This window comes from Trachinotus anak, unplaced genomic scaffold (assembly GCF_046630095.1).
Source record: "Trachinotus anak isolate AG129_WGS33_773 ecotype Australia unplaced genomic scaffold, CSIRO_AGI_Tana_v1 ptg000003l, whole genome shotgun sequence".
In the NCBI taxonomy this organism is placed as follows: domain Eukaryota; kingdom Metazoa; phylum Chordata; class Actinopteri; order Carangiformes; family Carangidae; genus Trachinotus; species Trachinotus anak.
The window spans coordinates 1180971-1208894 of NW_027273854.1; the positions used below are offsets into that span (position 1 = coordinate 1180971).

The following is a 27924-nucleotide window of genomic DNA, read 5'->3' on the forward strand; positions in this document are numbered from 1 at the left end:
CATGGTCGCCATCTCCTTTTCAGTCTCTGCACTCTTTAGAAGTGGCTTTATCTTGAAGAACAGCTTCATCCAAGGCCAGTGTTTCACATTCATGAATGAGCGCAGGTTATATTGCAGAATCCAGACGCAATCTCTGTCAGACACGGCATCAAAGGTGTTAGTGGTAAGCTAATGCCCTTAATAAACATAAAGCATTTTGGTGCTAATATTACCTTTGTGCAATTAGTTTGGAGAATTCTTTTCTCATCAGATAACCACGACACAGTGCTTGAGTCTGCGTCACCAGAGAAGCTAGTTTTTCATCTCGCAACTCCTCCAGAGTGCCAAGTAAACCAGCTTTGAAGAAGACCTACAACAACAGTCATTAAAATGATTCAATTTGTTCCTTGTAAAGAGGATTTTCAGTGGAGCAAAAGTATTTAGGACTTTACCCTATGAGGCATTCGGACACATACCTTTGTAGCCCCAAATCGGTACTGTGTGTGGTCAACATCAATTGAACCAAGAAGCTTCTCAGAAGCCTTCTTTCCATCGATGAACTGTCCCTCAGGGATGGCGCTGGCATTCAGGATTCTGTACCTGTTCAGATTTGGATGAAGATGTATCATCACAATTTGGAATGGTGTAGACTAAAGCACAAGTATTACTTATATTATATAGTTGTTTAAACCAGACCTCTGCTTGAAGTCAGCGTAAAGGATCCTGCTGGGGAATCCCTTCCTGCAAATCCTGATACCCTCCAGCACGCCGTTACAGCGTAGCTGGTGGATGACCAAGTGATTGTCCATGATACCTGCAGACAAGTCCACATGAATAGCTTGGAAACTGACTCTAGAGGCATATTTAAACATCATGTTTTCATCTTTAATTGCAGAAACAAAAGCTTTTGTATTTGAAGATATACCGTATTTGCACATAAAGATGTACCTGGTGTTTTAACCTCATTTGGAATCAGGCAGCGCACAAAGTGAGGATGGGTGCTCCTCAAGTTTGTCATTAGTTTTCCCAGATTTTCCTGTAAATGAACAGTTGCTGATGCACCTTATTTTTAGGATATAAAATATTAAGAATATAATTCAACAATCAAACCAAACATTAATATTTGACTAGTGGACCTAACTGGATACAGAAGTGATATGAATACACCACCTTGTAGGATCATTGCAAGGCAAAAAAGTCATATCTACATAGATTAATATCAGTTCTGTACCCTGAAAACAGCAGACACCGTCTGAAAGGAGCCACCCTTCTTCTTTCCACCTTTCTTTCCACCTTTTCCATCACCACCTGATTCTAGAAAGCAAACAGAAACATTTGTTGTCCTTTGCTAAGGTATATTCCATACAAAATTCAAAAATTCCTAAAATTGTTTCCACGCCAGATACCCAGTGTTCCCTTACTAAGGATTTTAGTTTGTCATTGATGCTAATAACTCAAACACTTTAAAGTTGTACCTGCTTCAGCACCAGAAAACGAGGCATACAAGTAGGCTAGTAGTTTCATTGGGGACTTCTGGTAAAGCTGCACCACAGACTCGTTCAGGGGGTCTTTGTTCTTTTCCAGCCAGCCGGTGATGTTGTAGTCCACAGTCCCAGCGTAGTGCACCAGGGAGAAGTGAGCCTCAGGCTTGCCTTTGACAACCTTCGGCTTTTGGAAAGCATTTGTCTTTCCAAGATGCTGGTCGTAGAGTTTATTTTTAAAAGAAGTGTCTGAAGCCTTGGGGAACATACACTCTTCTTCAAGGATGGAGAAGATGCCCATTGGCTGTTGAATATATCATAGTCACATGTGATACACTATGTTTAAAATGAAGTAAATATTAAATTGGGCAGTACATTAATCCTACCTTTTCAATGAGCTCAATGCAGGCTGCCAGATCCATACCAAAGTCAATGAACTCCCAGTCTATCCCTTCCTTTTTGTATTCTTCTTGCTCCAGTACAAACATGTGGTGGTTGAAAAACTGTTGCAGCTTCTCATTAGTGAAATTAATGCAGAGTTGCTCCATGCTGTTGTACTGAGACAATAATCAATCATTAACTTATGAAAAATCCACATAAAACTGAGAAACAACAAGCATGGTAGATAGAAACCATCAACCAAAATGAACCAACCAAAGTTTGAACTCACATCAAATATTTCAAATCCAGCGATGTCCAACACGCCAATGAAGAACTGTCTGGGCTGCTTTGTGTCCAGCATCTCATTGATTCGTATGACCATCCATAAGAACATCTTCTCATAGACAGACTTGGCTAGAGCACCAACTGCATTGGTGACCTGATCAGACGATGTTGCACATGAATCACAGACACAAGTTGGACATGATTTGACATTTGTCCATGTTAGACATGATTGACTGGGGAGTGTTTCTTAGGCTTTGCCCAAACCAATCAGTAGCGAGAGATGTATCCATCTCGCCAACCTTATATTCAGTCGATGTTGTCTATTAAAAGTGGTTGCTAGGAGCCGTTAATTGAAGACATTTTAAAGATGAAGAGTTTAAGACTTGTTTAGTCGACTTAGACCAACTTGTGCAGCAGTGTCTGTCTCATCCATGACTGTTGCCATTTTTTATGTGTTGTTGCTATTCGTCATGGGTGTAGTTAGCAAGCTATGCAGGAAGATGATGTCGATATTCTCAGTCCCACTAAGCTATACTCTGGTGGGCACGGCACCAGACCTACATTATATGTTGAAGCATGTATCACTAAACAATCGGAGGTGAGAGCAGGACAACACACTGGGTGATTTCATTTACAGGTTTAGCTAGCAACTGATGAGATGTTTTGAGCTGAGGTGAGAATTGGGCTAAATATATAAATATATCACCTTTGAAAGAAGAAACCTAGCATTATACACTTGTAGCATTGGCTGATGTGTTCCATCGGTCATGATGTAGTCTTGGTGAACCGGCGAAACACCATCCCACTTAGCATCATGGTGATAGCTGCCTATGTTGTGTGTATTATTTCCTATGCTTGGACAACTCATTGTGTACTTTAACTTAGAGCTGTTTTTGTACCTGGGGGACCGTCTGACCCTTGGTGACAAATTCATTCCCCACTTTCACTCTCGGGTAGCAAAGGCCTTTCAACAAGTCAGCGGAGTTCAGCCCCATGAGGAAAGCGACTTTGTCTGCAACTGAGAGACAAACATGGACACTGCTGTTAATTTAATCTGCATGACTTCACTGAAAATAAAATGACTGAAGTAAAAAGTCTTACCCTCAGTGCCGTCGGGCTCCGCCTGCTCCTCCCGCTGTTTCTGCTTGAACTTCATGTTCCCATAATGCATCACAGCACCAGTCAGCTTGTAGATGGACATTTTCTCTTCATTGGTAAAGCCCAAGACATCAGTGGCAGTCTGTTAAATTAAATTAAGAGTGTGAAAAGAAGCCAATAACATGCATTTAAATGGCGTTAAAAGTGACTGACAAGACACAGCTCACATCTGTGGCCACCAGTTCCTCTTTGTCGTCAATGCTGGCCACAGTGATCTGCCCCTGACTTATCATGGGGTAGTCGTATGGGTTTGTCGTTATGAGAAGCATTTCTGTAGAAAGAAAGAACTTAAAAATAGTCTTAAAAAATAACTTACAATGCAAAAAATAATGGTCTCACCATACCTATGAGCTCTGGTTTGTGCCCAGTCAGTATCTGATAGAAGATGTGGTAGCTCCTTTCATCAGACAACTGGAATGTCACTCTTGACTTTTCCAGCAAGTCTATATGAAATTACGAATGAAATCACGATTAACAATTTTAAATATATATGTGTGTGTGTGTGCGTGTGCGTGTGCGTGTGTGTGTGTGCGCATGTGTGTGTGTGTGTGTGCGCGTGTGTGTGTGTGTGTGTGTATATATATATATATATATATATATATATATGAGTATTATTTGAAAAGGGAAACTTACAGGTTTCAATATCAGCAGAAGCCAGTTTCCCTGTTGTTCCAAAATGAATTCTGATGAATTTGCCCTATGAAATATAAAATCAGGCAAAATGCACATGAAAAAAAATGAATGTTAAAAATGCATACTTGTTTTTAAGGAATAAGGGAGGTTACTTTCTTGCAACGGGGTGATAAAAAATTCAATATTCCCCACTTTTATAGCTCATACTCACAAATCTTGAGGAATTGTCGTTCCTCACAGTCTTGGCATTCCCAAAAGCCTCCAGCAAAGGGTTCGCTGAAATGATTTGATCTTCCAGCGTCCCCTGAAAAACACCGCCAGCTTTATCAGAATCATATGTCATCGCTTTTTTTTTTTTTTTAGTATTTAATCTTCTTGAGGGATTACAAGACGTTTCCACTACCTGTATTTTTCCAGGTGACTGGTCTTTCTTGTCACCTCCACCAGCCACTGCGATTGTCGCAAAGTACTGGATGACACGCTTGGTGTTGACAGTCTTTCCTGCACCAGATTCTCCACTGTGAACAGAAGAATAGAAGAGACCTGAGGACAACAAAAAACATACTTTCATCTTTTATTGATTGAATTATAAGACACAGTTTTTAGTTTATATGTAACAGACTTACGTGATCAGGACAGACTGATTCTCCCGATCTGTCAGCGACAAAGAAATATGGACAAGCTTTGATGCCTTGATGCATTTTGTTTGGTTAAAGTGCCATTTAAAAACATTTAAATTTCTCAGCTAAAACACCGTTTTTAGGGGCTTTAAATTTTGATTATGTAGCTGTTGTGGAACAGAAGCCACTGTGGCCTCAAGTGGCAATTACAAGCTAATGGCATATTGAATATCCAGTTGCTTTAAATCATTGGATGACCTGACTCAATTAATAATATTTGAATAGGGCAACAATCAGGTAATAATAAATGTATCTTCTGGTGTGTTTACCTCTGACCTGCTTCTTCTCTCATTAATGCTTAATGTAGAAGCACTAGTTCAGCAAACTGACTCCAAACTAACTGCAAAACAATGTTTATCAAAAGTTTACTTATGTTAGCGATTTTTAGAGACCATGCATGAGCTGCTGGTCGTAACAGACCAAATTTAAGACCAAATTAAGCGTATTATTGAATCGAAGAAGGCTGTGTTCTCCTATGACCTCACATTTTTATTTGTAAGAAAAAAGATTGTATTATTCCTTCTTTTAAAGTTCGTCACCATTGTTTCTTACCTGTAAGCATATTTTGATATGCATTATCAGAAACAGAGAAAATATGTGGCGGGGCCTCCATGCGCTTTTTGCCTCTGTAGGCCGCCACGACCTGAGGTTCGTACACCGGCAGCCACTTGTACGGGTTAACAGTGACACAGAAGAGCCCAGAGTAGGTCTGCAGAGGAGAATATACAGTATGTGAGTTAAGAGAATCACTCAGACAAATAATCCCCCCCATCATTACGTACATAAATCATCCATGCTGCATAACGATCTTTGAGGTTAAACAGCACAGAGGGCTCATTGAGGTGGGTCATCATGGCCATGTCCTCAATCTTGTCATATTTTGGAGGATTCATAGGATGGCAGTCTTCCTCCTTGACTGTTACAGTCTGGACAATAAAAAGAAAGAAAAAAATGTTCAGAATAAATGAAATATGAGGTTTTAAGTACCATACCAATGTTTTTGCATGTTTTGATATGTTTATTGCAAATCACATATCCTTTACATAACCCTGACGAGTTTATAAAGCATGTTGTGGTGTTTTAGATTGTTCAGATTGTACACATGATAATTAGTAATTTAAAGTATGCATGGTTTGTTATTCACCTCATCAGCTTCGGTCTTCACAGTGACTTGGCCACCTTCCTTCTTCTGTATGACACCTTTGATGTACAGCTCCTTGGCGTCAGGCACAAAGCAGGCTGTCCTGGCATCGAACGGCCGGTTCTGGGCCTCGACTCTCTCCTTCTCAGGTTTGCGGAGAAAGATGGCCGCTGGCCCGTACTGGGCCATCTCAGCATCACTGCTCATCTTGATACCTCAAGACAAATAAGTAAGAAACTAAGGCACATTTTAGTTCAAGCAACTGAAATGTTCAAAAGATTTTTTAGGAAATTGAGTAGAAATTTGTGTCTAACTTACCAGGTCTGCACAACCCAGTCGAATTGAATCAAATGACAGACAGTGAGTCAGGTCAAGTACAAAAAACAAAAAAGATTATAAAGACAGGCAGTTCCCAGCCACCACTGCTGACAGACGCCTGGAGACGAAGGTTCTCACCAGTGGTCAGTGAATGGCAGGTCTCTAAGTGAAGACCAGCAGGAGGTTGAGGCTCCTTTTATCAAGATGAATGTGCTGCTGAAGCAAACCGGATGCTCCAAACTTGGCAATGTCATTATTCAAATGTCAATCAAGTCGCATTATCGATCTCTGCACTACACTTAAATATGGCACAGGATCCTCTGGTGATAATAGGAACATGTCAGCGGTGACAGGTGATGATCCTCAAGCACTATTTTTACATGGCTTCTGTACTGTCAAGAGCTGTCACTAACTACTTAATGTGTGTGCTGTTCAGCACAACGTCACATGTTTAATGCATGAACTGTTTAATCAATATATGTTATGGGATAATGCAGACCTGAAGGGGAAAAGTGTTGTCGTGTTTGTGTTTATGGGTGTAACTCAGTGTCTTAATGATGTGTCATGACCTTCATGATCATCCTGGACTTGAGGACCACCTGCTCATTCACCTCTAAGGCACCTTGCTTGGATTAACTGGTTCAAACTCAAGACAAATGTCGGTACAAGGTCAACATTACTTTTTCGGAATGTGTCATGAGAAAGTGAAATAATTTCTGCTTCATGGTCAATCCACAAATCGGATCATTTCTTAGCACAAACTGTCTTAGGTTTTTATTTTTCAACATACACATATTGTAAAAATGCATCTGTTCTGTTAAGGTCTGATTATGATTAACAATTATTTCATTCTCAAATCCTCAAGGTTAAATACAATCTCTGCATGTATAGATGTTGTTATAAAGTGGACATTTGATTTAAATATATCACTGTCCAAGATCTCTCTGACACACAAGTAATTCTTAATCTGAAAAGAAGCCTGTCATCCTGCAGGGGAGTCGATGCACATCATATGCTGTAAGTGAAATGAGGGCCTTCAAAATCTTTTAACCATTTGGAGCTGGGGCTGAAAAATGTATCAAAAATATAATAATAATGCATTCCCATTATAATTGTGACTCATATTTCAATTCAATATCTGTCAAAATATTCGTAATATGATTTTTTTTGCACATCATTCTATTTGGAAGCATATTTTTGTATACAAACAGAAAAACAAAGACATTTGTTAAAACATGGAGAACAAAAACAGACTTATAATTATATTAAATATTATCGCATTAGAAGCTGTGTTGTTTTAGAAGCTTGTTGTGTTTATATATAGTACAGTGGGTGTGGTCAGCTTAAATGTAAGTGATACCACACCATTCACTGAAACAGCTCAAACAGTATAATCCACTTCTATTTATTGTTGTTTCACTAACAAAAACTGTATCTTGCTCCATTATATTATTGCAATTAAATGAGAGACATGGTGGTGTATCATCTGCATGACTAAAAGATTAATAATATGACGTTAGAAGTTGTATGCAGGGAACTGGAATGGACCAAGAATCGAGCCCTGTGGCACACCACCCATTAAACTGGCTGATGTCATGTATAAAGACGCTGACATTGATATTATAGAGAGAATGAATTATGAGAGAATGAAATACATCTCTGTTGCTTTTCAATTCAAACCACAACTGATTTGTCTGAGACTCATTTCATGCCTATTTTCTAACTATATTCCATGCCCAGGTTAGTGATACCCAGCCACCTTGAGGGGAATTTTCTGGTTTGTCTGGTTTGTTTACAAGTTAACACATGGCAGTGTCCTATGTGTGCTGTACTTAAGTTAGTGTGAACATCACAAGGAAGTGGAAACACATGGCGACCACTTTGTACCACATTTAGAATAAGCATACAACTGCCTGTCTGTAACCTGAGCTCTCATCATATTAGGGGAAGCAAGTGTGAATAGCAGCTTGTCATCTTGAAAATACATCACATCGTCTCTTATCCAGTAGAAAGGCAGAATGTGTGTTTATGGGCTCTGTGACAAGTTGAAATTACACAAAAAAAAGTTTAAAATCCCATTGATATGAGAGGAAATTACTTCGGCTGTGTCTATTATATTCTTTTTGAAAATCGTCAGTTTTGATATGATGGATATGCTGTGTTGCTTGATTTCATATTAATGTTAGGTTTTTATAAAATACTTTGGTTAAATAGACATCTCACTATTGTCATTGTCCTGTAAAAACTTGATTTCCAAAAGTTCAGCTTTTCATGAGTTGCAGACTGGCTCTGTGTCGGTGCACTTTTCAGATGGTCCAATGGGCTTCTGAAGGATTTATCTAACCAAATAAACAAGTACATTTATCCACCAACAATAACAATAATCTGTCAGTTTATCTGAAAATTGGGTTGTAACTAGACAGTCATGTTTTAACAAATTGGGAAAACAAAAGAATATGTGGTGGCATTCATGTACTTAAATATGTAAAGGCTTTGAACAATATAAAAATAGAAAAGTGCCATAAATAAAAGAAATGAGACATTGTGTTGCAGCAGAAGCATTGAAAGTTACTCTGCTAGCCTAGTGTTTAGCCAGAGTTGTTTATCTGGCACGACTACTTTAAGTTTGTTGAGCTATAGTCAAGTGGTATAAGAACTCAGTTAACAAGATGTTGGAGCAATAAAACAGATTATTGGTTTAACAGAAACAGGGAGAAGTGGTTGAATTAGGTTTGGCTAACGTTTTGAGTGCAGTCGCTGCAGTTTTGGTTTTCACCTTTGTTTCTAGTTCTAGTACATTTACAATGTTTTCTTTTACAGGAAATTACACATTTCTCTATATATGAACTTGTATATAGAAAAACAGATGTCAAAAAGTTTTTTAAAATTCTTGTCTTAACCAAATATGTAACTTTAGCTGCCAGTGTTTTGGCTTTGTAGGGCAATAATGTCCTCTTTGTTTTAATGTTTTTCCCCTGTTATTTTTCCCAGTTTATCTGACTTCTTTCTGAATGTCCTGTTTATATACTTTACATATTCTCAGTGTAAACCTGTAATAACAGCCTTTGTCTCCCAGTGAGATGGTGCTGAGGTAATCGCCCTACAGCCTGACTGAAAATGCTGAGGAGCTGGTGGACAGTGTTGGTCCCTGCCTGTCCACTTAGTGTCCAGTTTCTGTTGTTCAGACAACAACCTGTCAGCTCCTCAGCTCCTCCTCCTCTTTGTGCCGTCTGCTCTCTTAGAGGTTACCCTCAGCACCCTCCTCTGCTGAAAGTCAAACATGCACCGCAGTAACTCTAACCCTGCTTCACAGGGATTTCTACAAAGGTCACGAACATACCAGCTGCTGCTGATTACTGCACGGCTGACAGGAGGAGACAAAAAGTGCATTTTCATCAGGTCCATTTCATTTTTCAGGTCATTATCTCATTTGATTTTCAGCTGAAGCTGTGAGCTGAGGCTAACGTGATTTTTCCACTCGACTTGATGAGTGTGTCTGCAGTGTTACTGATTTTCATCATTAGCTGTGTGGTTCAGATTTTAGTTCAAAGCAGCAGAAGTGTAACCTGCATTCATTTGTTTTCATTTTGTCTCTTGTGACTTCTCTGTGTTTGTGTCTGTTTTCTTACTATTATCAAACTGCATGTCTCCAGTTCTGCAAAGTAACCAAGTATACTTTCTCAAGTACTGTGGATACTTATGTACTTCAGTATTTCCTTTCTCTGCCACCTTATACTTTGATGTTTCAGGGGTAAATATGGTTCTGTAACTCCACTGCAATTACCTAACAACTTCAGTAGTTACTTTTAAATAATAAATATATAGTAATATATTATGGTGCAGTATTATATTACTTATCTCCCCAGCAGCATATAAAACTACATCATTAAAATGCTCTTACATGTATTTGTTAGTGATAAAAACACTGTAAAAGAGGCCTTTCTACATAATAAATACTTTTACTTCTGATACTTCAACTTTAATTTAAGGAAGGATTCTGAGTACTTTTTTCACCACTGGATGTGTCAAAGCTGGATCAGTACCATCGCAGACGTATCTGTTGTGTTTTTCCTTTTTGCTGTTGGAAGATAAAATAAAGATACTTGACAGATTCAGGATGTGCATGTGCAGGTGAACGAATAACACAGCCTCTCATGGGAAATAAACATCAGATCTGGTCTTTATTGGTTCCAGGGAGTAAACAACGGTTGATGAATAACGTTGAATGTGAATTAAGTGTCTCCATCTTTTGGCGGTCAACTTCTACTGCAGGGAGCAAGACCAGACAACTAATGAATTATTTCTTAGTCATTTCAGCCTGTGGAGAATTTGTAACAAACTAATATGGAAGAAATTTAAGATTTTCCTTTTTCTGTTTTGAACCTTTTACATACAACTGGGATGAAACCTTCTCTGATTTTACACTGACTGAAGTCTGCAGGGAGGATCAATGAGAGGTGATTCATTAAACGCTGAGTCTCAGTCAGATTTCACTGTGCTTCACAGTTACAAAGACTCTCATCAAATGTATTTTCCTGTGTCTGTGTAAGAAAGTGATTGTAGTTCAGGTCACTGCATAAATAACTGCAGTGCAGACACTATTCCTGGAACATGTTGAGCCGTCACTGTTTACTTAGCTCGGTCTGCACTGATCCCAGGACAGATCAGATCCCACAGACCGGCCACCACATCCTGGTATATGAGAGATATTCTTCTGATTTCACTTCAGAATCTTTTAGTTTAAACCAAAAATCAAACGTTCCCACTGTGATGGGAAATAAATCTGTGCGTAGATCAGGTCATCTTTATGTTCTCTGGTATATCACAGAATCTTGTCTCTTTGTTAAAGAAGAGGCAAAAAAAGGTTAAAAAAATAATAAAAAGAAATGGTTAAAAAGTTGCGTCTCAAAAATTAGTAAATAATCAGCCAGTAGTATTTCTAACGAATGATAAAGAAATCAAATCAAAATCTCGTGTCTTGTTGTATATGTGCAGCTCTGCCGTGGTCAGTGTGCCTGACTCAACAAATAAACCCTGTAACATGATTGATTGCGACATGTGCAGGGTATTTATTATTTAACATGCCTCACAAGCTGCTTTCATGTGTCGTTTTGTGCACCTACAGGTAATTATTGTGCATGGATTTGTCAGATCAGTGCATCAGATTCAGTCCAGCAGCCTCTGCCCCTCCAGATCACACTCACACACACTCTTTATTGTAGCTGCAACAACAAGACTGACTTGAATAAATGTGGTAAACACCCTCATGCAGCCATCTGTCCACACAATAATACATTTATTATCAAATAAATTACTCATTAAACTTGAAACCAACCTAAATTTCTCACCAAGTAATGAACTTTTTATGTTTTCTTGGTGTTAGAGGCAGCGACTGATTGATGAAGTCTCTCTCTCTGTCCTCCCTTTGTTAAGTGGTCCATGCTTCTTCTGTGCCAGTTGTGTCTCTAATATGGGTCAGAATCCCAAAACTGCATCCTACATTTCCTCTAATGCAAATGAATCTTTTCTTAAACCTGCACTGACTCCACATTCCCAGTTTGTAACCCAGGCTTTCTGTTAACAGCTGAGCACACGTATAAAATCAGTTGTAGTAGTGAAGCTGACTTCATCAACATTTATGATACTTTAGCTCAGTGTATGGTTGTTTATTCCACTTTTACCATGGTCTATTCCTCTGCCATCCCATGATCAAACATTATATAATAATATGAAACTTTCTGACCACAGTCTAATCATTTCATCTTTGAGTCCAAGTGAATGTTTGTACCAAATTTGAAGAAGTTCCATAAAGACCTTCATGAGATATCACATTCAACAATTATGTTTGGTGAGGTCACAGTCGCCTTGACCTTTGACCTTTGACCTTTGAGCACCAAGATCTAATGAGTTCATCTTTGAGTCCAAGTGGACCTTTGATCCAAATTTGAAGAAGTTTCCTCTTGATGTTCCTGAGCTATCACCTTCACGATAAAGAGACGAACAACCTGAAAACATGATTCCTTCACACCGGCTGAAAGTGACGTTTAGGAGATACATGGTTTTCAGAAGACGAAAGTGGATCATTTTTCTATTCCCCTTTCCCAACAACATCACGGCTCTTGGCCCGTAATTTATTCAGCTGGGATTCTGCAATATCAGCTCGCTCCTCAGCTTCCTCCAGCTCATGCTGCACCTTCCGAAACTTAGCCAAGTGGATGCTGGTTTGTTCCTCCTGCGCGTCACAGAAAACAATATATATTCCTTTTTTTAAGGTACACATCATGTCAACAGTTCTCACAGTATTCATGTATTTTCACTCACCGCCTCCTCACTCTGCCTCTTATATGCTTTCACTTTCAGCTGCAGTTTGTTGACCAGATCCTGGAGTCTGGACACGTTCTTCTTCTCCTCCTCACCCTAAAATAAAACATGTTTTACTCTCACGTCTCATTTTGCATACTTTGTACTCAGTCACATCAGAACTTACAGGATTTAACAGGATCAAACACCTCTTACCTGATAAGTGAGCTCTTTGATTTTTCTTTCATATTTCCTCACACCTTTCATAGTGTCGCTGCTGCGTTTCTGCTCTGCCTCCAGCTCATTTTCCAGCTCTCGGACCTTAAAAATATTCAAAGTTTAAATCACTTTTCATTCTTCTCCTCCTCTACAGGACGGTTTTGTCTTGTGTTGATTCGTACCCTGGTTTCCAGTTTCTGAAGCTCCTTCTTCCCTCCCTTCAGAGCCATCTGCTCGGCCTCATCCAGACGCTGCTGCAGGTCCTTCACCGTGGCCTCCAGGTTCTTCTTCATCCTCTCCAGGTGAGCGCTGGTGTCCTGCTCCTTCTTCAGCTCCTCGGCCATCATGGCAGCCTGTACGCAAAGGAGAACTCACCTTTAAATTTAATCTACACAACCTCCAAAGTGCAGCAGTTGCTCATTTAAACTTACATCCATGATGGCTTTCTTGGCCTTCTCGTCTGCGTTCCTCGCCTCCTGGACAGTGTCCTCCATCTCGGACTGCAGCTGAGCTAAATCAGAGTCCATCTTCTTCTTCGAGTTCAGGAGGCTGGTGTTCTGATCAATAAATAACATTTAAGTAAGACATGTTAATCCACAGGTGAAGTGGATTAGCACCAGGGTCAAATAATAATCTTTTTCTTGTCTTTTTCCTAAATAATAATTTGCTTACAGATACAAATTTCATAAACCATGCTTTACTTTACTGAAGGTTTACATGCTAGTACTAGTATCCCTCCTGTGATGATGCTCTGTGGAGGATCACATTTATGTTTTTGCACATGTAAAAAAAAATCTGACCAAGCCCTAACTTTTCTGTGGCTGAGGAATCCTCAGTCAGAACGAGTTTGTCTGTTCATCCCAGAGAGAAATGTAATATATGTCATATATATGTCACCTTCGAGGGGATATGTTATTATTACATTTATGCATATAACTTTAGAACTAACCATAGTAAAATTTGTACATGTACATTTATTAAAATATCTTACATGTACTCATATATACAGACTAACAAGTAGGGGACCTCACTAAGCTTCAGTGCAGCAGGAGACCTTAGTGTAAATGCCAAGTGATACATCTATTTATTCATCTTATTAAAGTGCAAGGAGATCAGGTGAGGAAATGCACCATGAGCGGGCACGTCTGTCCCACATGACGTCTCCTGACCTGAGAGTGCAGCAGCTGAATCCTCTCGCTGGCGTCGATCAGTTCCTGCTCGGCCAGCTTGCGACTCCTCTCAGACTGCTCCAGCGCCGCCTTGATCTCCTCGTTCTCTGCGATCATCAGATTGTTGCGGCGCTCCACGATCGCGAGTTGCTCCTTTAGGTCCCCCTGACTGTGGAGGGCTTCGTCCAGATGGACCTGGGTGTCCTGAGACAGAAAGAGAAGAGTCTGAGGGTTTAAAAGCACCAACATCGGCCCTTTCTGCGAACACCTCTCTGACCAACACATCCACAGACCTTCAGCTGAGTCTGCAGGTTCCTCAGCTGTTTGGAGGCCTCGGCTGCCTGCCGGTTGGCTTGACCCAGCTGGATCTCTATCTCATTCATATCTCCCTCCATCTTCTTCTTCACCCGGATGGCATCGTTTCTGCTGCGCGTCTCGGCGTCCAGCGTGCTCTGTAGGGTGTCCACGGTCCTCTGGTGATTCCTCTTGAGGTGGTCAATTTCCTCATCCTTCTCCGCCACCTTTCTGTCCACTTCTGACTTGATCTGGTTCAGCTCCAGTTGGAGGTGCAGGATTTTGGCCTCCTCATGTTCCAGGGAAGACTACAGGGAGAGGAGTAAACGCTTGAGGCTGTGGTTGTTTTGTCGATATTGGAGGTTAATTGTCATTCGACACAAACCTCCACTTCCTCGAGAGCTGCCTGGATGTCTCTCTTCTCCTGTTCACTTTGCTTTGCGGCTTTCTCCAGCTCATGGATGGTTTTGGCAGATTGTCCAACTTGCTCGGTGATATCTGTGATCTCCTCTACAAATACACAGACAAACATTTATGTTCATAAGCAGAACAGTCACTACAGCTTCTCAGTACCATAAAAAAAGATGTGTTTCCTCACGTTGAAGATGTTTATTCTCTCTCTTCATGTTCTCCAGGTGATCCACAGCTTCTTCATATGAGTTCTTCAGCTTGAAAAGTTCTGTACTCAGTGTCCTGGACTCTCTCTGGGAGACTTCCAGATCTGACTGACTCTCCTCATATTTCTGTTTCCATTCAGCCAGAACCTGATGGAGGAAGAAAACAAACGTGTGTCATCAGTGCTGCTGGTTTCTGGAGAGAGAGAAAAGGCAGAAAGAAAGAAACACCTTGTCAAAGTTCCTCTGTTTCTTGTCCAAGGTGGCGTTGGCTGCGTTTGACCTTTCCAGCTCAACCATGAGATCCTCCACTTCAGCCTGCAGCCTCTGCTTGGTTTTCTCCAGTGATGCACATTTGACATTTGCTGCTTCTGTCATCTCCTCCGTCTCCTGCAGCCGCAGGGCCAGCTTCTTCCTTTGAACCACACATCAAGACTGTTAAAGCATAAGAGACCAATCAGCGCAGACTTGAAAAATATGCTGCCCCGCTTCTTACTTCGCCTCCTCCAGCTCCTCGGTGCGTTGGATGGCGTCGGTCTCGTATTTGGTTCTCCACTGGGCCACGTCGCTGTTGGCCTTGGACAGGCAGCGCTGCAGCTCAGCCTTCGCCTCCTGCTCCTCCTCGTACTGCTCTCTGAGCAGCTCGCAGTCGTGGCGAGATGACTGCAAACTGTGAGCCAGGGCGTTTTTTGCCTGACAACAGCAAAAAAATAAACAAGGTGGTTTATTCCCTGAGTTAGAGCTGTTATAACCAAGACTTACAAATCCAACTAAGAGTGGATTCCCATACTATTCTACGGTGGCCCTGGGAGCTCAACACACTGTAACTTCTGAAAACACACACTGCAAATTCTCACAAAACAACCAAATACAGAAACATGTTGCAAGAAGTACAGACGACAATATTAGAAAATATGGTTGCGTTTATCTAAAGTCCCGGGTGAGGCTTCAAAAGAAGGCTTCACAGATTCATTATCTGTCCACTCACTGCTCAGTTAATCGAATAACTGTTGCACCTCTGCCCAAAACAAAAACAAGCATTCACGCAGGCTGATAAATTAGCATTAGCATGATTAGCATGTTGTGTACAGTTTCAACTTTGTGCTGTGATTATAGGCTGCTACTGTGTGTACTGAGGGTGACTGGTACCACAATTATTCCATTAATTGCCAGTCGATCAACTGACTTCTTTATTATTGTGAACTGGATGTTTTTGAACCAAACATGAACAGGTGCAGACGTCCCCATCGATAAAAGATGAATCCAAGCATGAATTGCAGCCCTACTGCAGATATAAATGGTTGTTGTGACTGAATTGTTTGTTTCAGACCTTAACTTCCTCATCCATGAGTCTCTTCAACTCTTCGATTTGCTGGCTCCCCACAGATTTCCCTCTGCTCAGCTGGGACAGATTGATCTCCTTCTCCTCCAGCAGACGTGTGAGCTCACCTGTCGAGGACAACGAAGACACAATCTGCCTTTTCTGTCCATCTTAAATGTTCTTCAACATCTTTCTCTCAGTTTTTATGATCTGAAATTTACCGTTTTCTGTTTGCAGACGAGCACTAAGGAAGGTGTAGTCACTCAGAGATCTCTGGGCTTCTTCTGCTTTGGTCTTGTATTCAGTGATTTGGTCTTCAAGGCTCCTGCTCAGTTTCTCCAGATTAGCCTGAGATATGGAGCACTGGTTACCATCCGCCAGATGATTGTGCATAAACTAAACAAAACGAGTTTACATCCCTACAGGAAGTCTTTTACCTTGCTTTTCAGGACACTCTCCATGCTGCTTGCCACGTCGTCGACCTCCATCTTCAGCTCACTCTTCTCCTTCTCCAGTTTCTGCTTCACTCTTTGGAGGTTGTCGATCTGGTCGCTGAGTTCAGCAACGCTGTCGGCCTGCTTCTTGCGTAAAGTTGCAGTGATGGATTCGTGGTGCAGGGTGGACTCTTCCAGATCCCGACGCAGTCTCTGGAACTCGGCTTCGCGCTTCTTGTTGAGCTCAGCCTGGGCGGCGGTGGCTCCTCCGGCCTCCTCCAGCCTCTCGCTGATCTCCTCCAGCTCTCTGGACAGATCGGACCTCTGCTTCTCCACTTTGGCCCGAGCCGAGCGCTCAGCCTCGATTTCCTCCTCCAGCTCCTCAGTGCGAGCCTGCAGGGAAATTATGTGAACTAGTATTAAACAGGCGGTTCTCGATATGTTACAGAAGGTTTATTGAAATACTGCAGCGCTGCTGTTTTAAATCATACCTGAAGCTCTTTAATCTTCTTTTGTAGCTGAGTGCAAAGGGCTTGCTCATCATCAATTTTGCACTGCAGGCTGCTGATTTCAAAATCTGTTCTGAAAAGAGTCAAATTTTCTTTATCAGCACAGAAAACATCCTCTTTGTTTCTCTTGCTATACTTTTCAGTCTTTGTGGTAATAATGATAATACCGGCTGATTTATCATAAAAATTCTTAGTAAACTGTGAATCAATGGATCTTAGATTTCAGACAGAGGGGGACAAAAGCAGACGTCTCCATTCCACCGACAACTGTCCCAGTTTGAAAAGTATAATAAGGAAACCTTTTTAGCAAACGTATTTGTTTGTATTTCAAACAACATCTATTTATTTTTATTGTTACAAGATAAAAGGCTTTTATGATGAGGACTAACTGATGTGGTAGATGTAACACGATCTCAGGTAACGTTTAGCTAAATCCAGTGACTGAAGGGCAGGAGAGGACATAGCAGCGTCAGCCGCTAACCGATAGCATCCAGGAGCAGCTTTCACACAGTGGATGTGCTGTTGTTAATGAAGCTTTTTTTTTTTTTTTTTTTTTTTTTTAAACATAACCTGTAAATCCTGGGACCTTAAAATGCTACAAGAGCTTAATTACAGTGTATTTACTTTCAGGATTATTGGTCTTGAATAACAAATAAACTAAATACTTTTTCAGTCTTTCATCCATCTGCTGTCTTTCATTCTCCAGGTCCATGACGGTTTCCTGGGACAGCTTCAGATCCCCCTCTAGTTTTCGTCTTGATCTCTCCACATCTGCTCGCACCTTCTTCTCCTGCTCCAGAGAGCCCTCCAGCTGTAAACCACACAAACCGCACCCGGGGGAAATATGAAAATCTTATCTTAAAAAAAACTTGGATGATCCAGTTACTGAAGAACGACTTACATCGTCAACCTGTTGCTCCAACTTGATCTTTATCTTCATTAGAGAGTTGACTTTATCCTCCTCAGCCTGGAGGTCATCTAAAGTCTGCTGGTGCACCTCCCGCAGAGCTTTGATCTCATTTGAGGACTTCAACAGATTTTCTTCAAGAGTAGTTAGCTCCTCCACTAAATTCTTAACCTAAGGAGAGAAGCATCTTGTTACATTAGTATATTAATATACCTGCATAGAAATTTACTCATTTGGCAAACGCTTGTATTCGAAGCGATTTACAAGTGAGGGACATCACTAAAGCTTTAGCTCCTTAAATAAAACCTGTTTAAAGCACACTACGTGGTGCACCTTGTTCTCTGTGGCGTACTTTTCCTTCTCCACTTTGGCGATGGTAAGCTCCAGGTCGTCTATGTCTCTTTTGAGCTCCGAGCACTCGTCCTCCAGCTTCCTCTTCTTAGCAGTGATTTCTGCATTGATCTCCTCCTCTTCCTCCATCCTCTCCGAGAACTCCTTGACTTTGGCCTCCAGGTGGATCTTGCTCTTTATCAAACCTTCACAGCGCTCCTCAGCATCGCACAGGTTCTCCCTTTCCTGAAGTACAGGGACACATTGGTGCATTATTATAGTGCAGTTATTATTATTTAAATCTTTTTCCAGGTTTTTCATCTTGCTACTACATTATTGTTCCAAATTACAGGTTCCATTGACCATTTCAAGGAATGTATAATTCACTTAGCAAAATTAAAAAATGTTGTTGTTTTAAATATTTTTTTTAAATAATCTAAAACAATCTATCTAATATTTATTTTCCTTTGATCTCTGTATGTATGACCCACTGGAACTCCTAATCTTGCTGCTTTGTTCAGATTTTAAGATAGTATAGTATCTATAGTGTTTATTTCTATGTGTATTTACTTGTATAAATACTAATAAGAAGAAAATGGGTTAATATTATGTTCTTTTCATCATTTACATTTTGGCTGAATGCCTTTGTTAAGTTTTTTATTTTTTATATTGACGGCTTTTCTTTCTGCAGTGTTCAATTTCCCTGCAGGCATCAGAGGCATTTCCTCTTGTCTTCCTTATTATTGATCTTCTCATTTCTGAAAAAAAAGTTTTTTTCCTCCTGACGTCTTTATCTGAGAAAACTCAATCAATGCCAGCAGACCACTATGTTGTGCTTGAGGTTGGGTGTTAACATACTGCCTGGATTTGAAGGTAAAGGTCATTTTTCTCCTGCACGAGCATGACCATCTTCTCCTCCAGCTCCTTCCTCCTGGTCTCTGACTTTGCCAACTCCTCTTTGAGTCGGGCAAACTCCTCCTTCATGGTCTGCATCTCCTTCTCAGCCTCCGCGCTTCGCAACAGAGGCTTTATCTTGAAGAAGAGCCTCATCCAAGGCCAGTTCTTCACATTCATGAACGAGCGGATGTTGTACTGGATGATGAAAATGGACTCTCTGTACAGGGAACAAACAAAACAATGGAGACTTTGTTTAGGAGCCTGTTGACAGGAGTCTGAGCTGTGAATGTGATGTAAAGCTTTATGACCTTTGCAAGGTTTTCTACAACTAAGTCATAACATTTCCTCCTCCTTTCCTTTCAGTTCCTTCCATTCTTAAAGACAAGATCAAGAAATCAATAGAAGAAAGAAAGAAAAGAAGCTGTAAAGTTGCCTACATTCATATAAATTCCCCCAATATTTCCCTTTGTAGTTCCCTAAATGTTCTGAGGTAATTTCACACCCATTCATCAACATTAAGCTCCAAGTTCAATAAAGAAATGAATTCTTCACAGACCTTTTCTTCGACATCTCCTTGAACCTCAGTCTGGTGACGTAACCTCTGGCTACAGCCTGGATTCGCGTCATCAGCACAGTCAGACGTTCATCCCTCATCTCCTCCAGGACACCCAGAAGGCCGGCTTTGAAAAACACCTGGAATGTGAAGATTTCAGTGCAACTGAGTTTCAGACTGAACATTATTTACAGACAATTATTGGATTCTTTTAGACTGAAACAGACACTGTGCTGTGCTCTGTGCCAAAATTCTTTTAGATGGTTTAGCAGCTAATTTATCAAGGATAATCTCTGGACTCTATGAAACCTTTAAATGAATGAATGAGTGGATGAGTGGATGTCACATTATGGAACAAATTAGTAAGTAATGACACAGTGTTACAAACTGTTGCTGTCCGATAAAATAAAATCCCATCATACCAATAACGGTACCTCTGTTTAAGAGCATGATAACACTCATTACAGCTCATTTCCTGGTAACTTTCCTCATAATTTCCTTAACTTTCCTTATTTATCTGTTAATTACGAGGATATTTCCAAGAAAGGCTGACACCATTTTCAAACTAATTATAAGGCAAATGGAGAAAGTTTATTATTTACCCCCTCATTATATGCGACTTTTTAAAAGAAATGAGTTATGTACCAGGTAAGTGAACAATTATAGAAAGATGTCAGTATCAAAAAAAAAAAATAATCCTAATTCTTGATTGAGAGACATTATTCTACATATTTCTGTGTTTGTAAGTGCAACAGCTGAGTCGGTGAAGTTTCACAGAATAGAGTGTTTTTATTCGTTGATCATCGTCAGCTTGAAACACAAAACGAAGGAATTTTCAGTGCAGGTGAAAAAAAAGCATGCAACCAGTCTGCAGAATAAATGTTAATTAAATCAATATTTACTGATAACTGAGTGGTAATAATGTCACAGCTAAAGGTCATGAAGAACCACATTAAGACTTTTGTTAGTTTCCAAGAAACTCTGATGGATGATGTTATTTTGTGAACTATAATATAAAGCAGGTAGTTCGTATCTGTAGAAATTAGCACTGTCTTCATTTCCCTTTTAATTACTACCAAACTGCGTTGGCCTGTCTTGCAAATGTCCGAGTAATTAACAACTAAATACCAGCTACTGTTTGTTAAAGTATGAGGCAAGTTTCTAGGAAGTGAGCTGGAAAATACAGGACCTGTGAAATAAAGCAGTTGTTTCTGAAAAATACCTTTGTGTATCCGAATCTATACTGGGCATGGTCCACGTCAATGGAAGACAGCAGTTTCTCTGAAGCCTTCTTGCTGTCAATAAACTGCCCCTCGGGGATGGCACTGGCATTCAGGATCCTGTATCTGTGACACACGGAGACATCAGGATGTTCAGTTTCAGACTCGAGTGAGTTCTGCTGCTAGTTCAGCAGAAACTCAGTGAGCTACCTCTGCCTGAAGTCTCCATACAGGATCCTGCTGGGGAAGCCCTTCCTGCAGATCCTGATGCCCTCCAGCACGCCGTTACACCGCAGCTGGTGCAGGACCAGGTGGTGATCCATCGACCCTGCGTGGGGAGAACATTTCTCTCAGTTTAACTTCACATTGAGAAGTAATCAAGGTCCTCTTTGTTTCTTTGCTGTTGATTTTTACCTGGTGTCTTGGTCTCATTTGGGATGATGCATCTTACAAAGTGAGGATGTGTGGACCTGAGGTTGGCCATCAGTTTGTTCAGGTTCTCCTGCAGAAGAGTAACAGGTGATGTGATACCACTCTCGTTCTATATGGTACATTCATAGCTACAGCCGGCAGCCGGTTAGCTTAGCTTAGCATAAAGACTGGAAACAGGGAAAAAACTACCCTGGCTCTGTCTAAAGGAAACAAAATTTGCCTCTAAACCTCAGCCAAAGCTAAAGGTTCCAGAATTTACACTTCTCCTTTGTTTTATTTGAAGAGTTTTAAGAACCAAAAACCATCTCAGTGTAATTTTACATCTCCTCTCTCAGGCTTCTCTCTGGAGCTCTAGTAACAACAGGTCTTATGAGTGATCCAATAAAACTACAGGAGATTTCAGGTAAACACTCAGAAACCAAATCCTGTAAGGTTGGATGATGAGTGGTGGGCGGGGCTTGGGGCATGGCTGAGAGCGGTGACTGCTTTGTTGTGACATCACAAAGTTCCAGAAGTCCTGATGTCTCAACTACCAACATCTCTGAGACTTAATGTGCAGAAATTTTGTCAAATTTTAGATTATGAAAAGAAAACTATGATTTTTTTTAAAATTTCTGGTGAAGAAGGAAAATCAAAATGATTATTTCTGTTCAGATGTTATAATTGGTTATTACCCTGAAAAGTGCAGAAACTGTCTGGAAAGAAGATCCTTTCTTCTTGGAGCTTTTCTTACTTCCATCAGCAGCAGCTACACAAACACAAGAGAAGGACAGTAACTGATGTAGTAGATTCTCACTGTGATATCGACCTTGTGATTCCTGCCATAAAAAGCGAACTGACCGGCAGCAGATGAATATGTGGCGAAAAGCTGAGAGAGCAGTTTGAGGGAAGCTTTTTGGTAAAGCTGCACCACGGTGTCATTCAGCGGGTCTTTGTTTTTCTCCAGCCAGCCGCTGATGTTGTAGTCCACGGTGCCGGCGTAGTGCATCAGAGAGAAGTGGGCCTCTGCCTTTCCTTTGGAGGGTTTGGGTTTCTGAAAGATGCTGTTCTTGCCCAGGTGTTGGTCGTACAGCTTGTTCTTGAAGGAGCTGTCTGTCGCCTTTGGAAACATGCACTCCTCTTCGAGAATGGAGAAAATACCCATTGGCTGCAGGACAGAAGCTGTTTAGCACTGGAACACATGCATCTACTGTTAATATGAACATCTGGATTAATATTTAGGGGAATGCACCTTTTCAATGAGCTCAATGCAGGCTGCCAAGTCCATGCCAAAGTCAATGAACTCCCAGTCTATCCCTTCCTTTTTGTATTCTTCTTGCTCCAGCACAAACATGTGGTGGTTGAAAAACTGTTGCAGCTTCTCATTTGTAAAGTTGATGCACAGCTGCTCCAGGCTGTTCATCTGAACTCACCCACCAGAAAAAACTGATTAAATAAATGCAGATGATTTTTTGGATTCTACATGAGGGTGAATCCTGTTTACCTCGAATATCTCAAACCCTGCGATATCCAGGACGCCAATAAAATGCTGTCTTGGCAGTTTGGTGTCCAGCTGCTGGTTGATCCTCGTCACCATCCACAGGAACAGTTTCTCATACACGGCCTTCGACAGAGCACCCATGGCATTGTTCACCTGTAATCAAACATAACCTTAAAGTTGAATTTTCAGACTGAACATAGCTAACATGAACAGAAACAGGTGCTACCTGCTGTGGAGTCTGCCCTTTGGTCACATACTCATTCCCAACCTTGACTCGGGGGTAACACAGAGCTTTGAGCAGATCAGCAGAGTTCAGACCCATGAGGTAGGCAACTTTGTCCGCCACTGTGTCGAAACAGGTCAAATTATAAAGCACATACTTGGGTTAAGAAGTGTACAGAGTAAAAGTTTCACTAAAGCCTAACTGGGTTTAAATGTAAAGTGAGTGCGACAGCTCCGGAGCGTCACCCTCGGTGCCGTCGGGCTCCGCCTGCTCCTCTCGCTGCTTCTGCTTGAACTTCATGTTCCCGTTGTGCATCACAGCACCGGTCAGCTTGTAGATGCCCACCTTCTCCTCCATGTTAAACCCCAGGATGTCAATGGCGCTCTGTGGAGCAGACACAGAGGCCGGACGATTGTGATTAATGGTCACTAACAGTGAAATACTGTAAAATAATATGTTGATGATATAAATAAATGTAGTTATTGTTTTACATTATTTTGTTGTCCAAGGTCAAGACAAACAGTCAGAAATAATAGCATAATGCAGTTTTACTAAAGGTTTAATACCATATGAGATGCTGCATTGCAAAGATTTCAATCACCAGAGGTTTACCATGTGACAAATAACTGTAAATGTAAACAGCTTCATTGCTTTTGTTTACAGACATTTTAATATGTAAAATTAACATATTATACCTTTGTTTCCTCTGCTTCTTATAACCTACTCTTCACTTTTATATCGCTTTGTATGATATTATGCTATACAAATAACCTTGAACTTATTTTGGTTGTTTTAATATTTTCCAAAATTATTTTTGTAATTATTTACAGAACAAATACATTTCACTTTCATAATTTCAAATTCAATATTTGAAGTGATTGTTCTGTTCATAGAGGGTTGATTTAATTAACTAAATGACAAACAAAATGAGTTATTATAGTTTCAGGTTTTAGCTCATGTATTGCATTAAACATCAACCTGATTATTTTATGTGATTTTGCAAACTTTTGCCATATCATGATATTTATTCATATCAGGAAATTATTCCTGTTCATTTCATGATTTACACTGTAACGCCTGGTCCAAATGTAGTATTTCTGTACATAACATTCACTCACATCAGTGGCCATCAGCTCCTCTGTGTCATTGATGCTCAGCACAGTGATTTCACCCTGGCTGATGAAAGGATAGTCGTATGGATTGGTGGTAATCAGCAGCATCTCTGAAATCAAGCACAGACAGTATTGATATTTCTGTGCAGGATCCGCAGCCGCAGTCACTGTATCAATGCAGCATTAATTACAGCTGTAGTTTTCTAATAAGCTTTCAGGGCTCATCAAATTCACAAGTTGAAAGTATATTTACCGATTAAATCAGGCTTCTTGTTTGACAAGATCTGATAGAAGATGTGATAGCTCCTCTCTGCTGGCAGCTGAAATGTCACCCTGGATTTTTCCAAAAGGTCTGAGCATAAATATAAACATCACCTCATGAAATATATGAACAGCAGAGGAATATCCCAGCTGTATAGCTGGATAATATCTGTAGATGACACTGATAGGAGCAAACTTACACGTTTCAATGTCAGCTGATGCCAATTTCCCCTTTGTTCCAAAATGGATGCGGATGAATTTTCCCTGGAACAGTTATTAAATTTCTATTTAAGTTTGATGTATGAGTTACTGTATATTACAAATGAGATATATGGAAGCTAAGAAAAGACATTATTGTATATTATCACAGAAACAAAAGATATTTATCTTATTCCATCAATATAAAAAGTTTGATTTCTTATGATGAAAGTATAATGATAATAATAATAATAATATGTGAAATGTCCACTTTTGGCTTCCATATGTTTAACATTATATTTGAACTCACAAATCGAGAGGAGTTGTCGTTTCTCACAGTCTTAGCGTTCCCGAAAGCTTCGAGCAGAGGGTTAGCCTGGATGATCTGATCCTCCAGAGTCCCCTGCAAAAGAGATCCAAGAATAAACCAAATTTAATTAGCAAAGTCATTTTTACAGCACAAGGATTTCAGTTTGTTTCCGATCATCTGTTTAATTCTAACATGAAGGTACTGAACCTGCATTTTGCCGGAAAGTTGCTCTTTCTTGTTCAAGTCTCCAAATGATGCAATTGTTGCAAAATACTGGATGACGCGTTTTGTGTTGACCGTCTTCCCAGCACCAGATTCTCCACTGACAGAAGTGCAGTGCTTCAATGAATGATGGGAAATACAGTAATGAAAGAATATGTACAGAAGGACATGAACTTTTACTTACGTGATCAGGATGGACTGGTTCTCTCGATCTGTGAAAAGAGATTTGATGGACGCTGGTTTATTTCAACTGCATTTAATCAGTGTTCATTTTGACATTTAATGTTGATTTATTTCAATAAACTTTTAATTAGTTTTAGTCACATTTGAGTTATTTCATCATGTTACTCAAAGTACATATTTAGTCCTGACAAATGATGTGAATATGTCACTTTGCTATTTATCAAGGTGTGTTTGTAGCTGTGCCTTAGGTTTCTGTTCTGATGAGACTTTGAATTAGTAAAGTCACATTTTAATTACTTTATCATTTTAGTCTTACTTTAGTCAACAACTTCGGGCTATTTGGTTTTGTTTTAGTGGGAACAAATACACAGATTTTACTCATTTTAGACACTTTGGTCTAGTTATAATAAATGTAACTCTCTTAAATCTAGGACAGAAAAATACGTGTGGCGTAGTATTGGCAATCTTTCATTATATTTCAGCTGTATCTGAGGTGTTAATCTCTGCTAATTTTGACGCTTGATTCATTTTTTATCTTTTAATCAACCTTTTTTGTCACATTTGAGTTATTTCGTTTTTCATGTCAAAAAACTTTCACAATTTGTTTTTTTTTTTTGTTTGGCAGAAAATGGTGTGTCACTGAGAGTAAGATCGAGAACATTTTCAGAGATTTTAAGTTTTCTTCTGAGGAAGTTCATAATATCAAGAAACCTTTAATAATGCTCATCTGTGCACTTGAAGAAAACTGGACTGAGTAGAATCAGTCAGGCACATTATGCTTCACATGATGAGACCAGACCTGTGAGCATGAATTGATAAGCATTGTCAGAGATGGAGAAGATGTGTGGGGGGGCCTCCTGGCGTTTCTTCCCCCGGTACCCGGCCACCACCTCTGGATTGTAGACTGGGAGCCACTTGTAGGGGTTCACAGTCACACAGAAGAGTCCGGAGTAGGTCTGTGAATAAACAGGAAAATAAAGTAGTTGGTTTGTTTTTTAATTGTTTTAGAAATAAAGTTTATATTCACTTTATATTTGTGGTTCTCACATAGATCATCCAGGCCGCGTAGCGCTCCTTGAGGTTGAACAGCACCGCTGGTTCGTGGAGATGTGTCAGCAGCGCCATGTCCTCAATCTTGTCAAATTTCGGAGGGTTCATGGGCCGAATGTCGTCCAGGTGCACGGTGACGACCTGGAATATGGATTCAGAAGGTCCAGAGACAGACAAAGGCAAGAAAAGGAAAAGATATGAGCCGTTATAATTCATCCAGAACCTTGTGACTGCTTTACCACCTGCTTAAAGAAAATGGTACAAACTACACCCACCTTTCCATCCTCAGTCTCCACAGTGACCTTGGAGCCGTCTTGGCTTTTGATTTTTCCCTTGACGTACTCCTGCTTCAGGTCCGGCACAAAGACGGCGGTTTTGGCATCAAACAGCGTATTCTGGGCTGCGATCCTCTCCCGCTCTGATTTGCGGAGGTACGGGGCCGCCACCCCAAATATCTCCATCTCGGCATCACTCATTCTGTCTTTTGTCTGCATGGTGGAGGACAAACAAACGAACAGAAAATGTAATGAGACTAAACAGATATTGGTGATTGCTGAAGTGTAGTGTCGTACTTACCTGAGTGCTGCGACCAAAAAGAAGATGTTTGAATCCCACAAAGTGTTTCAGGGTCTTTAGATAAGACTCTGTGCTGTTGTTAACTGCTCCAACAGTACAACACAGACATCCGTCATCCTAACAAGACTTTGACAGCTTTATATAAGCAGTGGTCAGACTGTTTTCATGGCTGCTCCTTCTCCTATATTTGGAGATGGTTTTTTTATGCCACTTTGGAAAAGTCAAGTATGTCCATTTTGTATTTCAAACTGTCTATGTTTAGCTGTATTGTGTCACTTTTAAACAGTTTCAATTGTGATCCTTCAGACTGTCCATTAAAAAGCAATGAATGCTAAGGTCGACAGCTTAGAGGGCTTAGGGTCCCGACACGGCAGGCCTCATTTTCTGGGCTCAGGGAAGATTAGGTCTGTTAGGGCGTCGCTCTGGCGTTGGCTGTCTGGAGAGCAGAGCTGCTCACACACAACTGTTTGGAGCAGCCGGGGCTGACGGGCAACATTTAGCACATTCCAGACAGAGGCCGGCCTCTGTTAACCCACTTTTATTAAAAATGTTTCCCATGGAATTTGATTCTTATTTAGCATCACATCCATCTTGCTCAGTCCATCATCGTCTGTAGAGTCTGCTCTAAATCTGCTGGATGATGTGTCACATCATCTCTTTTGTATGCAGCCTCAGCCGCTGCTTTATGTGTTATAAACACAGAGTAAGTACATAACTGTCGTGCTACAGTCTGTTGTCCTGATGATGTGTTTGGCTTCATGCATTCTTTGTTTCGTCTATTTGACTAAAAACGACACATTTACAGAATAAAATAGTTGATTGTGTCCTGTCCCTAAATAATGATGTAAAATAATTGTGGCCAATCACAACAAAGCCAAAACATGTCAACTGATTTTATCACTTGATGAAACCATGAAATGAAATCAGTCTTTAGTATCAGACCTTTGACGAGCTGTGGTTTGGATGATTGAGCTAAGCTAGCCGACGGCCTCGGGGCGACGTCTCTTCTACTTCTGGATGGATTTCAGTCTTTGCTCAGATGTTTACAAGACAA

At 40.5% G+C, this 27924-nt stretch overlaps 3 protein-coding genes across 8 annotated transcripts in view; 1 reads left to right on the forward strand and 2 right to left on the reverse strand.

Annotated features, from left to right (window-relative positions):
* Nucleotides 1-26406, forward strand: part of LOC139610290 (myosin-7-like) — a 38346-nt gene extending 11940 nt beyond the window's left edge. Inside the window, exons 9-10 of one of the 6 annotated variants that reach the window (XR_011685747.1) lie at nt 4335-5329; nt 5750-10356. The gene's annotated coding sequence lies outside the window, so the exon portion shown is untranslated. Of the gene's footprint in view, nt 1-4334; nt 10357-26295 lie in introns of those variants that run through there. The other 5 variants (XR_011685750.1, XR_011685754.1, XR_011685743.1 and 2 more) reach the window with 5 other exon arrangements.
* Nucleotides 45-4335, reverse strand: LOC139610423 (myosin-1B-like). Its single transcript, XM_071465078.1, has 2 exons — nt 1455-4335; nt 45-1293 (listed from the first exon to the last, which is right to left on the reverse strand). Exons 1-2 carry the CDS (start codon nt 1759-1761, stop codon nt 1199-1201), a joined length of 402 nt encoding a protein of 133 aa, XP_071321179.1. The 5' UTR covers nt 1762-4335; the 3' UTR covers nt 45-1198.
* On the reverse strand, nt 10212-27270 carry LOC139610391 (myosin-1B-like). The gene is made up of 38 exons (XM_071465076.1): nt 26570-27270; nt 26292-26435; nt 26044-26200; nt 25246-25273; nt 25047-25161; nt 24840-24932; nt 24532-24595; nt 24324-24422; nt 24077-24180; nt 23204-23342; nt 22962-23080; nt 22739-22888; nt 22487-22657; nt 22096-22402; nt 21930-22003; nt 21238-21325; nt 21034-21151; nt 20826-20949; nt 19607-19743; nt 19012-19267; nt 18157-18399; nt 17818-17994; nt 17582-17727; nt 16899-16989; nt 16411-16800; nt 16195-16321; nt 15983-16101; nt 15149-15345; nt 14884-15067; nt 14637-14802; nt 14424-14548; nt 14038-14346; nt 13745-13948; nt 13007-13132; nt 12758-12928; nt 12573-12677; nt 12378-12473; nt 10212-12288 (listed from the first exon to the last, which is right to left on the reverse strand). The coding sequence occupies exons 1-38, from the start codon at nt 26786-26788 to the stop codon at nt 12145-12147; spliced, it is 5826 nt and encodes a 1941-aa protein (XP_071321177.1). The 5' UTR covers nt 26789-27270; the 3' UTR covers nt 10212-12144.
* Between the last annotated feature and the right edge of the window lie 654 nt (nt 27271-27924).